This window comes from Bos grunniens, chromosome 22 (assembly GCF_055505025.1).
Source record: "Bos grunniens cultivar Pamir isolate PY7600 chromosome 22, Bosgru_T2T1.0, whole genome shotgun sequence".
NCBI lineage: Eukaryota > Metazoa > Chordata > Mammalia > Artiodactyla > Bovidae > Bos > Bos grunniens.
Window position 1 is genome coordinate 28,726,514 of NC_141186.1, and position 15,931 is coordinate 28,742,444.

At 46.2% G+C, this 15,931-nt stretch overlaps 1 protein-coding gene across 6 annotated transcripts in view; it reads left to right on the forward strand.

The window, feature by feature from the left end:
- PDZRN3 (PDZ domain containing ring finger 3) overlaps positions 1-15,931 on the forward strand; it is a 494,666-nt gene that overhangs the window by 463,355 nt on the left and 15,380 nt on the right. For all 6 annotated transcript variants that reach the window (XM_086366714.1, XM_086366712.1, XM_086366710.1 and 3 more), the window contains 2 exons: positions 8,452-8,699; positions 12,018-12,105. In XM_086366714.1, coding sequence (XP_086222840.1) covers positions 8,452-8,699; positions 12,018-12,105 — 336 coding nt within the window. The remainder of the gene's footprint in view (positions 1-8,451; positions 8,700-12,017; positions 12,106-15,931) is intronic.

Consider the following 15,931-nt stretch of genomic DNA (forward strand, 5'->3'; position numbering starts at 1 on the left):
GCAACCCTTCTGGCTTTCACTGTGAGTTAGAGAAGGGCCCTCCTTCCTCTGGGTGGACATGATGTGTTGCCCACCTGCCCTCACCTCACCTGGCCCAGGCACAGTGCTCACAGCTGAGTCCACACCACTACTGGCCAGGGAGGGGAGAGAATTGTCTGCGGAACAGAAAGAAGCAATTTTGCATTTCTTGTGAGGTCTACAGATGTGTCATTTGTCTCTTTCCTCTCCACTGGGGATCAGGGATTCTTTTTTTACTTCCAATGGCCCCACTTTGTCACCTGCAAGTTAAGAACCCAGAGACTTCAGAAGAGCTTAGCTGGAACTGCCTTGATTCTTCATAGACACTCTAAGGCCTCTCTGGACCTCATATATATTTTTTTTCTCCAAAAACTAGAAGGTATGCCATGAAATGCCAACAAGTGTGCATGAGGAGAACGTGATGGTCTACAGACATATAAACAGGTCACTTGGGTGATAAATATTTGTGAGGCTGCTGCATGCCAGCCACTGTGCTAACCTCTGGGCATCCTATAGTGAACAGACCACACACTCTTTTGCCCTTGTGGAACTTGGGGGCCCCACGAGAAAATACAGGCACTCAACAGAAAAGCAAATAACTACGTAATTACACATCTCCAGAAAGCTGTGAAGGGTGACATCCCATTTGACTCAGTGACATCTCTTTGTGGGAATGTCCTCCAGCATCAGTAATTTGCATGTAGAAATGGTGAGGCAGCTGGTTGGACCAGAAGGGTTGGCCAGGGCTTTGCAGATAAGTAAGAAGGAATAAGAGAAGGGCAAGGATGGTTGAAGACATTTGCAAGGACATCCTCCAGGAGCGAACAGTGATGAACCCTGGCATATAAAGGACCATATTTAAGTGACTTGTAACCTGAAACCAATCCCTTTCCAGAGAAACTGAATATGTACCTGGAAAAGACACTCGAGTTTCAGAGAACTTACAGGACCTAGAAAGTAGACAGATTCAGCTGTAGAAACACCTTGTTTCCAAGTACTTAAAACAGGGCTTTCCTGTTATGTATTGAGCTGATGCTGTAAATTACTACCTTTCAGATGAGGTTAAAGTTGCATGTTCATTTTAAGACGCAGAGTGGTTCAGATACACTAATTTAATGGACAACAGTGGGATTTAGGGGTGATGATATCAAAACTTCCAAAAGAAGATAAGGAAGATTTTGTTGATGAAGGTAGGATACTGACCTGAGAAGAAAGCATCTTGTAATATTTTACTACTAATCATTTTCAACAGAGTACATATATGATTTTTAATAGAGTACATGTATGATTTTTAGCCTCTTTCAAACATGTCATCTTTTTATCAGTCAAGGGCTGGTAGCCAGGTATTTTTTACATTTAGGGGGTAAAGTAAAGGATTTTGAAACATGATAGGCTTAAGTTTGACAGAAGATTCTTCTGATAGGAAAATTACCCAGGCTATACATTCATCCATATAGGGAGATCAGAATATGATAAGGAGAGGAGCTTCCAGCTGAAGACATACCAAACTTATGGAAATAACGTCAGGACAGGTAATTTAGAAATTACCATGGACAAACCTCATTGAGGTCCTTATTGCAGACCAAATGCATCCGCATGGATTTAAGTTCTTACTGCATCAGAGCCGAGGTCTCTTTGAGTGTAGTGTTCTTATCCGTGCACATCTCTGAAGTGAGTACTTTCTTCACACACATCTCTAAAATCAGTGCTTTTCACAGAAACATTAATTTGAACACCATTTGTTCATTAAGACCCATCTTCCCTCTTAGCCACATAATACCCCCATTTTAGATAAGTTGGCCTTCCCTTTATCGAGCCCCAGAGCAGACTATAAATTTGAAATAAATTAAGACAGACAGGAGTTTCCTGAATGAGAAAAGGTTTTTTTTTTTTTAATCCAGCCTAAATCAGGGCATGAAACATTTTACTTTTTGTTATGTATTTTATTATCATCTATTGCTTCCAGTGGGATCTAAGTTTTAATTAGTTGAAAACATAGGTGTGATATTTTGCAGAATGCAATCACTGCCCCTGTATTTAATTAAATGAACTCTATAAAAGTTGGGTTTTAGCCTAGGGCATAATTTATAATAGGCCGAATTTGAAACTGCATAAGCACTTTATACTGGGGCCATTTGCACATGTAATAGAAATCGAGGTGATTGCTATCTGCCGAACCACAGAAACCAAATGTCTTCCCATAAATAGAAACTTATTTTCTAATTTAGAAGGGGTATGCCATGTCTTCTCTGAATATAGCTTAAAATATCCTGAACCGCTTACAGTTTTGTTGTAGGGAACTTTGAAGCTTTCTGGCTCCTCTCTTTTGTTGTGCTGTTTATAATTCTGTCAGTTTATTTTTGGTTGGGCTGGGTCTTCGTTGCTGCACGGGCTTTTCTCTTGTTGCGGGGCACAGGCTCTGGGACACAAGGGCTTCAGTAGAGCACAGGGCCAGTAGCTGTGGCACACGGGCTTTATCGCTCTACAGCATGTAGGATCTTCCCGGATCAGGGGTCGAACCCGTGTCTTCTTCACTGGCAGGCACTGAGCCACCAGGGGCACCCCAGCTCCTCTTTGGAAAGGTGATTTCTGAAAGTGTATGACAGCAGTTTTCACCAATGGAATGTCTAGGTAGACATCGCAAACCAAGACTCTTTGTAACTCACTAGCTTAGTGTTCCAGTGTAGACTTGCCTCCTCGGCCAGATCAAGCCCCTCCCTAGATGCTAGGAGGAAATTCTACCCACAGTACATTTCTTCTGATCGTTTCATTAGTGGCTTTCCCGTGCCATCTTTCCCCAAGAAATTCTTCCAAGCGGTGTCCCTGCAGCCAAGAGGGGAGCAAGTCTCGCTAAATAACCTCAGTAAATGCTAGATGAATGCATGAAAGATGGACAGGGGGATTATCAGTGAGATTTACCCCCAAATGGAAGAGCACCGCAGCTTTGCTTTAGTTCTCAGGGCCGTGGAATACGTACCCATGGGCACCTCAAAGAGCCACAGTCACGCTACCCAGGCTTCAGTGCGACCAGGAAGGAATCGCTGCATGCCTGCAGCATCTCATCCCTGGAGATCTCCTGCTCAGGGCCCTCTATAAGTTCCCTCAGTGTCCTGTCAGATTTGCAACAGCGCTGTTTTGCCCTGAGACAAACCGACTCGATTTTCACCCTAATTGCACCTCCATCCCAGGGGACCATCCTCGGCCTTAGGTGAATAACTTAAGCATTTAATGTATAATAAAGTTTGCCATCAGCATTTCTCTTTCGAAAACATTCCATTTACTTGGTTTTAGAGCCGCATAAACTGTTTTAAAAAGCAATCTGCTCAATTGGGCGAGTTAATGATATTTAATTTGACTGGGCCAAACGTCACGGGATGAGCATCGCGCCTGTAATTGCAGCCATCATCGTTGCCGTTTGGCGTAATGTACGTGTAATGCTAATCCCGGGAATAAAGGTTGTCGTTCTCGGTCGGCTGACAGCGTGCACCGGAGCTATCACCTCGCCGAGTCTCTCACTGATGTGATTCCAAGATGACAGGGTAATAAGTGTTATGTGCACAAGGTAATTCAAAACAAATTTGGCTGCAAAAATAGATTGTCTAGGAGAGTAAAGTCCCACCTCGTCTCATCCTCTTTTAGAAGAATGTACCAATGCTTGCAATAGCTTGTCAGGAAGTTTGTATGGCAGGGGTCAAGTCCCGTAGAATTTATCTGTTGCACCCCCACACACAGAGAATTCCAACCTGTGGACTGAAAACATTAATATGTATGTCAGTGGCTCATGAACATTTGGGCTAGGGAACTTCACTGAAAAATAAAGAAGCCCCTCAGTATACTAATGTGTCTCTTAAGGCTACCTAAGCAGGCTGCATTTTGCTTCTCTAGTTTGCAGACTGTCGTCTCCTGGGAAAATGTGGCTTTTTTGGGGTAGGATCCCTCTTAGCCCTGGTATCTAGGTAAATTCTTCTTACGTGCATGCTAGGCTGTAAAGTAGATGATCTCATTAAACTTTAGAATAACCCTAAGAGGCATGACACTATAAGTACATTTATTTTGCATTAATGAAACTGAGACTCAGAATAAACGGTCCAAAGCGACAGTCTCTAACCCTGGTCCGATCCCGTAGTTTGGGACCTGGGGCACTCCGGCCCCGAGCTGTAAGACAGGAGCGGGCCCCCTGGCTTGTGGAGGGGCGTATTTGAGCTGTGCTTGATCAGTATACACCTGAGGACTGCTGAAGGTGTTCCACCAGGTACGGCGCTTTCTGTGGAACCCAGTCTTGAGCAGGGGTGACAATCTGGTGGGCGATGAGAGGACATTTCAGTCACCCTCAGGTTCCTGGCTTCCCAGAGGGTTTGCCACTGTTCTTTCTCTGCATCTTAGACCATAGCGATGTTGTGGGTGTTGTTGCATCTGTGCCTTGTAATAATATCCTAAGTTGGAGAGATGCAGAAAAGCCTTTTTGTGTTTGTAAGTGTGCATGCACCCAGACACAGGGCAGCTCTTTGTCCCCGAGAATCTTCTTAGCATAGACTGATGCAGGAGAGCCCTTCCTTTCAGTTTCTAGGTACCATTTAAGCATCTGCTCAGTAGTTCTTTGCTATTTTTTAGTCGCTAAGTCATATGCAACTCTTTGCCACCCCGCCAGGCTTCTCTGTCCATGAGATTTCCCAGGCAAGAATACTAGAGTAGGTTGCCATTTCCTTTTCCAGGGGATCATCCACACTCAAAGATCAAACCTACATCTCCTGCTTTGGTGGCAGATTCTTTACCACTGAGCCACCAGGGAAGTCCTCAGTAGTTCCAGCGTTGGTTCCTAACACCTATGCAAGGAAAGCAGTAGATGCCATCACTATCCTATAAAAATAAGCTTACTAAGATATAGATAGTCCTTATCAGAAGAGCATTTTCACTCACTGTCTTATACAGATCAGAGAAATGTCAACGGAAACAAATAAGACGTCCCTGTGTAACTTTACAAAACATCTGTGCGATAGCTGCACCAATCGGTGTGTTCTGGGCTGCAGGGAGTTAAGATCCAAGTTAAAATGGCCTAAAGCATGAGGATTGTGTCCTCAAATGTGACAAGAACTTTAGGATTAAGAGGTTCTAAGCTTAGTCCGTTCATTTGCTCAATGACAATCGTCAAGAGATGCCAGTTCTCCATTTTTCTGCTCTGCATCCCTCAGTATGTTAACCTGGCCTCAGAGACCCAGCTCCATCACTAAGCAAAAGGAACCAGACCTCCACACAAGCTAGAGCCAATTAAACCCACACCTCAGGCCTCCCCAAGGGGGTATGTTGTCTGATCTAGTGGAAAGGAAACACAATCCAAGCTCTTGTTGCAGACAGGAAGCAGAAGGAACAAGGAGAGACACTTTTTATCAGGCAGCTAACCTTTCTGCTGAGGTATTTGCAAGACATTATAATGTGGGTAAAAAGTAAAGACTCCCAGGATGGATTTTTTTGAGACACAATTTGAAGACTCCTTAGAAGAAAATCCCACGTTCGTTCCCTTTTGGCAAAAGTCCTTGTATTATAAAGAGTTTTGACATAACTTGCAGAGCCCATTCCAGTCGTGCTGTCTTGAGTTTACTGTGAGTAAAACTACCTTTAGTATCAGCCGTCGCCAGCATGGAGAGCTGGCAGTGGCCAAACCAGTATCTCCTAAGGGTGCTGTGATGTGGCGTTAATAGGATCCAGGGACAAATTTTGCTGTGACATCATAAATTCAGTATCTGACTCAGCTGTCAGGCATTAATGGAAGACATGGCTCAGATAGTTCAGCCTCAGCACTCCGCCTTGACTTTCATCCCCCCCGCCTCATCCCTGGGCCCTCAGAGTTCTCAGCTCTGAGCAGAGAAGGTGTCACTGTGCTCAACCGGTTTGGAAAGCTAGAAAGAATTCCTTCATGTCCTTTCATTCTGTCCTCAGTGGAAGGAGAGTGATGACAGTTGTGGTGTTAAATCCTGGCTCCCAGTCTTTCAGGATGAGGGATTGTAAGACTTTGATGGTTCAGCCATTGACTTATTTACTGGTGCACTCGAGGTATTTCACAGCTCCGAGTTCCTGCTCTGCCTAACTCCCTTATGATGATAGTAAATTACTTAAGTGGATTGACTCCAGATCATTAATAATCTCCACTGGCATGATTCATTTGAGCTTCATTACAAGGAAAGAATCTGACATCTATTCCTCAACCTAACAGTTGTTTACCAGGCATTTCAGCCTCAGAGTTCTCGTCCCCGTAGGGCCGGAGTGAAAGGGCTGAGAACAAAATAGAAAAACTGCTGCGCCATCAGTATTCATGTGCTGCTTGGGTACAGAGAAACCGAAGTGCTCTACCTCAGAGGATGGACCTAATAGTCTGTATGCTTTGAAGTAAATGCTGCTGAGGGCGGAAATGTAGAAGCCAGGCAGGACAAGCAAGGTTCAGAGTCGGTTTGGGCATTTATAAACAAAAGACGTGAATTTGTCAGTGCTGCTGTCCAGAGAAGATCTGAGACTCTGGGGAACTCCTGCTAACATGCATTCTACACAATATGATTATTACACCATCATTTTATATCTGATTTTAAAAAGTAGACCAACTTCTTGGGGAATGCTGCTAAGTCACTTCAGTCATGTCCGACTCTGTGCGACCCCGTAGATGGTAGCCCACCAGGCTCCCCCGTCCCTGGGATTCTCCAGGCAAGAACACTGGAGTGGGTTGCCATTTCCTTCTCCAATGCATGAAAGTAAAAAGTGAAAGTGAAGTCGCTCAGTCGTGTCCGACTCTTAGCAACCCCATGGACTGCAGCCCACCAGGCTCCGCCATCCATGGGATTTTCCAGGCAAGAGTACTGGAGTGGGGGAATAATACCAAAATATTCCAGAGTCTGAAAACTGCCATGCAAGTGCAATTCTTAGACATCACCAAAGTACTGGAACACAGCATCACACTCCTTGCCTGTGGGGGATGAGACAGGGAAGGTAAATGAAATAGGTGAGCTTCCGTGTTGCTGGGAATGACTTCATTTTCTAGATACAAGGTTTTGGCTTCTCTTTCCTCTTGTGTAAGCTCTTGTACAGAGAACCATGTTCGGTTAGTTTGGATTCTACCATTGGAAAGAATCCTGCTCGCAGCATCCGAAGTTGTGACCCATTAGTAACAAGCAAGGTCATTGCGTGTGGCTTATTTGTGGCTATAAGGGGAGGGGGATGAACATGCTTTGGTCCCGCTACCTTCCCAAGGCTGTGATGAGAAAAGTGTTAAGAGGCATCTTCATTTCAGCCACGCAGTAGACAGTGGGTGCTCAGGAAAGATTGCCATAGCAAAGGACTGTACACAGTCGGGAACAGCAGAGCAGTAAAGCTAGATGCTGTTTCCGGAACATCCTCAAAGTGGCAGGTCATTTGCGCTCCTTCTTGATCCCTGCCGTATCCACCTATGGCCTGATTATCACTGACTTAATATTCTCAATTGACTTTTTAAGGAAAAGCAAAGGCATTCCTTTAAGAAGGAAATGCCACATCCCTTCCGTGAAAGGAAAGCCAATCTGCCCTGACATGCACTGGGAAAATACACACCATTCAAAGAGAAAAATTAATTAACATCCAGTTATTAATAGCTCGTATGGCACGATAAAGGCTGGAGCCCGAGGCTGCTCCTTTCTCTCACAGGCAAGACTAGGAGGGGGGTGAAACTGTATAAAGACATTCCAGTAGGAAGCCAAGCCTTCCCCACCATGAGGTTTATTGTTTCACGTCTGATCCACACACCTCCACACTCACCCGCTTCCCACCAGGCATTCCTGGGGAACCTGACACTAAGCAGTGAAGTTCTTGGACACCCCCGAGTTTTCCTTTTAGCTGCTTGTACATGAAAACCATCCTCCCAGCTTCTGCTTAATTCATTTCAGTCCAGTTGCTCAGTCGTGTCCAACTCTTTGCGACCCCATGGACTGCAGCACACCGGTTTTCCCTGTCCATCACCAACTCCTGGAGCTTGCTCAAATTCATGTCCATCAAGGCGGTGATGCCATCCAGCCATCTCATCCTCTGTTATCCCCTTCTCCTCCTGCCCTCAATCTTTCCCAGCATCAGGGTCTTTTCCAATGAGTCAGCTCTTCATATCAGGTGGCCAAAGTATTGGAGTTTCAGCTTCAGCATCAGTCCTTCCAATGAATATTCATAACTGATTCCCTTTAGGATTGACTAGTTGGATCCCCTTGCAGTCCAAGGGACTCTCAAGAGTCTTGTCTAGCACCACAGTTCAAAAGCATCAATTCTTCAGTGTTCAGCTTTCCTTGTTGTCCAGCTCACACATCCATACATGACTACTAGAGGGAAAAAAAAAAAAAAGATAATGCTGTTAAATTCAAGCAGAATTGTTAATCTTTAACAAAATCTGCTTAATTATAATCCTCTAAGCACTCTCATATTTTTCAACAGGTCAATGGCAAAGACTTATCCAGAGCAACTCATGACCAGGCTGTGGAAGCCTTCAAGACAGCCAAGGAACCCATCGTGGTCCAGGTGTTGAGGAGAACACCACGGACCAAAATGTTCACTCCTCCGTCAGAGTCACAGATGGTGGACATGGGAACACAGACAGACATCACCTTTGAGCACATCATGGCCCTGAGCAAGATGTCCTCGCCCACCCCGCCTGTGCTGGATCCCTATCTCTTGCCAGAGGAGTAAGTAATAACACGTCCTTTTCTAACTTTTATTTTTTTGGCTGTGCTCCATCTTCACTGCCACACGCAGCCTTTCTTTAGTTGTGGCAAGCAGAGGTTACTCTCTAGATGTGGCCCGTGGGCTTCTCAGTGCAGTGGCCTCTCTCGTTGCAGAGCACAGGCTCTAGAGTGCGCGATCTGTAGTTGTGGCGCACGAGCGTAGTTGCCCCACGGCATGTGGGATCCTCCCGGACCAGGGATCCAGCGGGTGTCCCCACCATCACAAAGTGGATGATCACCCAGTGGACCACGGGGAAGCCCGTGACCATGCATCTTGAGTGTGTTAGGGGTGGTACAGAAGTACAGGGAAGTCAGTGTCTTCCTTTCTGTGTGAGGAGAAAAATGAACACATCTTAACCGTTTTCTTCCAAGTTGCCCGTGTTTCACTTTATTGTTTATAGAGGCGATAAATTGAATCCTGCTCAAAACCGCCCCGACATATTAATTACTTTATTATAACCCTGGAGCGGAGTTATTCAAATTATAGCCGAAGAACAAAATTACTTACAAATGTCATAAAAGTTGTTTCAGAATAAAATTTAATCACCGCAAATGGCAGAGGAAAGGTTTGGTAGTTATCACTACAGGGAATGCTGATGGTTCTTTTAAGGAGACAGCAGAGTAAGTTGTGAGTGTAAAGGGAGCCCTAGAGGTGGTGCCTTCTGCTTTCTTGGGTCTCATTTCAAACCTGGATCCATGGAATAAATCCACACATGCCTCATATAAGTACTGCACTTACCGATTAAATAACAGCTGTGATCCAACACATCGCAGTAATTGCTTTACACAACTCTCCTCCTCCTGCACTTACTGCCGGAGACATCGGGTAGTTCAGAGCCTTTGACGTGGCCAGACCTGATGCTCAAACTGATCTCTCGCTGCGAAACGTGCAGTCTGTTTGCCTGGGCCTTGTTTTTCCTCTGTTAAAATGGGGTCATAATAGTACCCATCTCACAGAATTGTTGAAAGATTAAATGAAGTCACGTGGAAAATTCTCAGCATGGCATATGGTAGGCACTGGATGAATGATGCAGTGATCATTGCTGATTTAATCAGTGGTGTAAAATATGTAAGGGGAAAAAATGAGCAGGAAATTTGCTCAGGTGTCCGTGTGGCTTAAAAGATGTCCATTTTAAGCTGGTTTGTCGTATGTGATTTGGTCTGTCCATGCGCAGGGTGTCCACTTTCCCCTTAGCCTCTCTGGATGATACTACAGTCTTGCTCCTGCTCCAGGTCGTTGCCTCGATGCCTTACTTCAAAGGGCATGTCCACCTCTTCTAGGGGCAGCCTCTGAGGGGTACCTGTCGGGTTTCTGTTAGCAACTCGGTTGCAACAAGCATGCATTTCCTGGGTTCCATCACATGCCAGACAGAGGCTGGCCTTTCATCCCGTGGTTCTGATGGTTAGCTGTCGTCAGAACCCAGGGCCGACTCCCCAGGTGTGGCAAAGGGAACTGGGCTGCAGCAGACAGCGCGTGGAGGAGGAGGGGGTACCTGTCTGACACAGGGCACAGGGCGGTGTGCCAGCACCCTGCTCTCACCTACTTCTCACGCCTGTCCCTTCCGTGCCACAGGGAACCGCAGACTCAGCAGTTCCACCCCCCACAAGCTGGCAGCCAGACCGAGAGGCAAGCCAGTCGCACCTCATCTCGCAGACCTCACCCGAGATGCTCCAGAGCATCCCAGTTACTAGGGAACAACCAGACCATTCTCTGATTGCAATCAGTCAGATCAGTTATTTGACGTTTTAGACTCCAACTGCCTTTCATATTGATGAGGCTTGTAAGGCTGCTTCTGACTCTCAGTGTTGAACATCACTGTTACAGGCTTTTTAGAAGCCAAACCCTTAATTTGCTCTTAAAGTCTAGTTAACATGACATGACTGACCCCAGCCCCCCAGGGGCTATTTGAGAAATGTCAGGAGAGTGCAGAGGTCAGCCCGGCCCCAGTCCAGGCTGCAAGGTCAGAGGAGAGCAGGACTGTGCATCAGGGGCTGAACAGGGGGCGGGGGTGGAGGGTGCAGCGGTGGCGCATTAGTTACCAAGAGGCTCAAGAGCCTAGCCTTCCAGCCACATCCTCAGGGCTCACAGCCCTGGATGTGCAGGCGGCATATTTGCCTGATGGGTTCAGACAATTGAAAGCCAGCCTTCACTTGAGTGACTGCTCACGTCTCCTCTGTTGTTTCAAAACTTAATTCCCCCGGGGGAGAAGACACCAGAGTCCCCAGATGGCTGCGCTGACCTTTGAGAACCTGAAGGTTTGGGCCCCCAGCTAGCAATCCAGCTGAAGCTCTTCGTCTGCATCTGACACCTTTCAGAGCTGCTGCCTTGGCTCCAAGAAGTTCCGTCAGTGGTTTTGCCAAAGAGGTGGTGGGTTCTGTGAATTCTGTTTCACACACGTTAACCTAGAGAAACGCACGCCTCCATTCTCCTAGCCGTGTGTGTGTAGGGGAGCATGCATATATACATACATGCCTTGTATGCATGCAAGCACATATATTCCAGACATGCACCAGCACGTGGGTTGTGATGTCAAACGTTTTTCTTATTGTGAGACCATCAAAAGGTGAAAAAAGAAGACTGTCCTAGATGACAGGATCGCAGTTTTGGTCACAGCCCTTTGAACCTGTGTCAGAGGCCGGCACATGTCTTTAAGTGTTGCCTGAAGTTGAGCTTTTTTTCCTCCTCAGAGATAAAATCTAAGAATGAAGCCACGAGCAGTAACTATAACTCTGTGTCTGGACTAGAGACTGAGTTAGAAATGAATTATATTGACTCGAATGACTCGTGGGCCAGGGGATGGCCACTGGAAGGAACAAAGCCAGTCTTGCTCTTAACTTGTATCTTTTTAGATTTTTTTTTAAATTGAAGTATAGTTGATTCGCAATGTGTTAGTTTCTGCTGTACAGCAAAGTGATTCAGTTATATATTGGTTTCCCATTATGGTTTATCACAGAGCATTGAACAGAGTTCCCTGCGCTATACAGCAGGACTTGTGTTTCCGTCCTGTATCGACTAGCTTAGATCTGCTGACCCCAACCTCCCACTCCATCCCTTCTCCTCAGCCTGCATCTTAACTCCTTCTTCCAGAAGAAATGGACATAAATGAAGACAATGGAAATATTACAAGGGAGGTCCTGACTGTGCCGAGAAACACAACCAAAGAGACTCCAACTAAGACCTTAGACTCTCCCTGTGACCCTGCTGGAGTTTCCTGAGGGCAAAACAGAGACTCGGAACTGCAAGCAGGGCCGTTTTAACATCCTTTCATCCTTTTTCAGGCATCCCTCAGCCCATGAATACTATGATCCAAACGACTACATCGCAGGCATCCATCAGGAGATGGACAGGGAGGAGCTGGAGCTAGAGGTAAGAAGAACATCTGCATCTCATGTAATCAGTCATTATTAAGGCAGTAAGTTCTCTATCAGCATATGTTATTGATGCTCATGTAAAGTACACTTTTCATGGATTTTGGAAGCACGTTTGGTGAGTCTAGAGCTGTCTGGAACACGGCTTTGCAAGAAGGACTATTTAATAGTCTTTACAAGACAACACTGCTTTTTGATGATCATTGTAACAATGCAGAGGTCATTAAAAAGCTATCAAATACCTTGGGAGCTCGATTTATGGAGGATGGTGTGTAACCAGAAGTGGGGTCAGCTGCTTGCCGTTCAAAAGCCATTAAAGCGGCCAGGTTAGTGGCAGCTTATGTCATGGGTAGTCCGGTCATCCGGTAGATAACTTCTCCCACCTGGCATCTGTAAGGCAGTATCTATAAGGCAGAATCATAGGATATGGCTCAGAATATTATCTATAGCCCTTGAGAAGGAGCTAAAGGTCCTGTGTGGTTATATGTTAAGTCACTTCAGTCGTGTCTGACTCTTTGCTGCCCTATGGACCACAGCCCGCCAGGACCCTCTGTCCATGGGCTTCTCCTGGCAAGAATACTGGAGTGGGTTGCCATGCCCTCCTCCAGGGTATCTTCCTGACCCAGGGGTCATACCCACGTCTGTTTTGTCTCCTGCATTGGCAAGTGGGTTCTTTCCCAGGTCCTTAATTATGCTCAGTGACCAAAGTATTATTTGGTCTCCTTTGACTATTTCCTTTGTTTCTGCATGTTCTTCTCTGAGTAAACTCATTCTTCGGCTGAAGTTTTTCCACAGACAGAAGGCAGGCAGACCCATAGAGGTATAGACTTTGCAATTCCTTGGTATTATACTCAACTTCACAGTGGTGGGGTCTTAACGTTCGTCTTAGTTTCTGATGTCTTTGAGCATCTGATGGAAAGCTGTGGTCTCTCCCTGGAAAGATGCTCCTGTCTCTAAGAGTGCGCATGTGGTCTCTGGAGGGTCACTGAGTTCCACCGTATCTGCCTTATATTATCTGGCTGTATCCAGATACCAGCAGAACCACTGTTTGCTTTCTCTTTGCCTTTAACTCAACCCAGCTTATTTAGACAAGAAAATTGTAAAGTAAATACTTTATCACTTGCTGGGGCAGAAAATTCAGCATCAATTTCCATGAATAGAAGGTGCTGTAAACACACTGGACATGAGGCAGTGTTTCGAAATCCTAATGCCTGTCCCTGGTGCCGCCGAGGGCTGGACACCCAGGGCCGTTCTCTCCACTACCTCCTGCTTGCTTTCTCTTTGTCTGAGGACATAGGCTGATAGCAAAGAAGTGTTGAGACTAGCCCAAACTGAGTCTTTCTTCCTAAACAAAATAACTTTGTGTGAACTAAGGAAGTAACTTCTTTGCGTGAACTGAGAACAGCTTGCTTTGGACTGGAGTGAGCCACTCTGAAACACCTCCCTTGGGCCTCGTTATTCAAAGTGTACTGCAAAAACTGGGGCGGCAGCACCTGAGGGGTTGTGAGACATGCAGAATCTGGGCCCTCAGACCTACAGAATCGGAGTCTGCATTTTACCAAGACCCCCAGGTGCTGCTTCCGTGCACGTGGCGAAGTCCCAGGGGCCCTGACCTGAAGGCCACAGGCCCAGATAAGCCCTGCTCCCACCTGCCCTTGTCACAGGTCACGTGATTGAGGCTTTGTGAGCTTCCTTCCCTGCGGTGTGAAGCTGTGCCTCCCAGCATCTTCATAGCACCCGCACCATCCATGCAGAGTGAGGCCTCATGGACTAGAGATGACTAAGGCCCTCGTGGACATTCAGGACTCGGCTCAGATTTCTTCCCATTCATACATAGGCAGCACAAAGACTCTGCACACGTGCTTATGTTCAGTTCTGCTCACCTGCTTTTACTGAGCATCTTACATTAAATATCCAGTTTGGTGCAAGAAACACAAAATCAGCAAGTCGTCACCCTGCCAGCCCTTAAGGAGCTCCTAGTACCTACTTTGGTTCATAGCAGTTAGCTTAGACACAAGCTTTTCATCTAGAGAACAAGACAGTGGCCATTCTCCATCTGTAGCCCCTGTGAGCAGTTACCATGAAGTTCAGTGAGTCCACACCAGGCAGGAAGACCGCTTTTACACTTGGACTTTTGTTGATAGCAGCTTAGATGTTTCCAGATTATTTCTGTTTACTAAGTGCCGTCTCCTAAAGCAAACCCGGTGGTTTCAGATGAGTGGCCTGTCCTCAGATCAGAGGTCAAGACTCAGGGAGATTCTTCCTGAACCTCCCTGGGGCGGCTCAGCAGGAGAGAACAGTGTCTGTACCTCCAGGAAGGCTCTGTTTTTGGAGGCGTGCCTTTGGGAGGCACCCTGGTCAGTTCAAGAAGGTTAACGACCAGCAACACAGCCAAGAGCTGGGCTTCCGAAAGCAGACCCAGTTTTCAGAGGGAATGGTGTGCACCATCATCCCCACTTCCTTGCGAGATTTCTTAGCAGAGACAGGTTGTTGACAGTTCTAAAGTCCCATCAGCCTGTTGTACCCCCCCCACCACCAACCCAGGCTTGCTGTGAATAGGGGGCCAGTCTCAACTGCTCATCGTCTCAGTTGGATTAGATTAACATCTGCACCTTTTGAAAGGTAACTATTTCCATGGATATTATATGGGAGGAAAATACATGAGTGTTTGGGGATATTATGGAAGCAAATGCACAGAGAAAAACAGATGTTCTGTCCTTTAAAGTACACAAAATGATCATATTTAGGTAAGTGTCAAATCCCTGTTATTTTGAAACTGCTTAGTGTTAAAAGAATTACACCCAAGTATGCCCAAGGGCTGAGCCGCCAAATAATTACCCATAAATTTTCAGGTACTGAACACCTGCTCTGGATCTTCCTATAAGCAATTAAGAAAGAAAATAGGCGTCTGAAGAAGGCTTCTTTCCGTCAGTCTATTGTTTGCATTTCCCAGTGGATTCATCAGTGGCATCCCAGCGGGGCTCTGAGGCCGCCGTCACCTATGCTGTGTCCTGATGTCATTTTGAGATCAGAAAAGGAGAGCTACTTTCAACAAGGGGACTAAAACGAGCTCCAAACCAGGTCTCAGAGAGAAACATGAGTAGATCATGAGGGAAGTGAGGCCATCCTAGAAATAAATACAGGTTTTCCCCGCCAACCTATGTGATTTTCTGTAGCCTTGAAGGCACAGCACCAGGGCGCCTCCAGGGAACCTTCTCACTACCCTCCCAGTTGCATAGGCACTTGCCCATTCTTCTCCTGTTCCCCTGCATCCAGAACCTTCCCCTAGGTCTGCTCTTCTCCCCCTGGGTCCTGGCCTCACTCAGTGTGGCTCATCTCCAGAGAAGCTTCCTTCCCACTCTCAGGCAGCCCTCGCCCAGCAAGACCATTCCCTCCTTGTTCCTCCTGCTCAGACAGTGCCTACGGATAGTAGCCACCCAGCCAACATGTGTCGAATAAAGGAATAAAGGCCTTGTTACCCAGTCTCAAATTTAGGGTCCTTAAAAGCAAGTACAGTCTTTTTAGAGGCATCTCTATATCTCACATAGTGCCATGAATAGAGAAAGCATAGAGAGGATTTCTAGAAATATGCACAGAACTTCTGGATCGATAAGATCCTAAGAGTTATACTTGGGTAACCAGTCTTCCTTGAAGCGAATAAGCCACCAATATCCATCTCTGGGCCCTCCCCTGTGATTAAAGTGGCTGTCGTTGAAACCAAAAGCTTGGATCAGCCAAGGTGGAGTGGCCCTCTTACTTTTCTTAATTGAGCTATTGTGTCGATTTCGTCTAAAATGTCAGGCGTAGCTGTTCATTTTTATCCA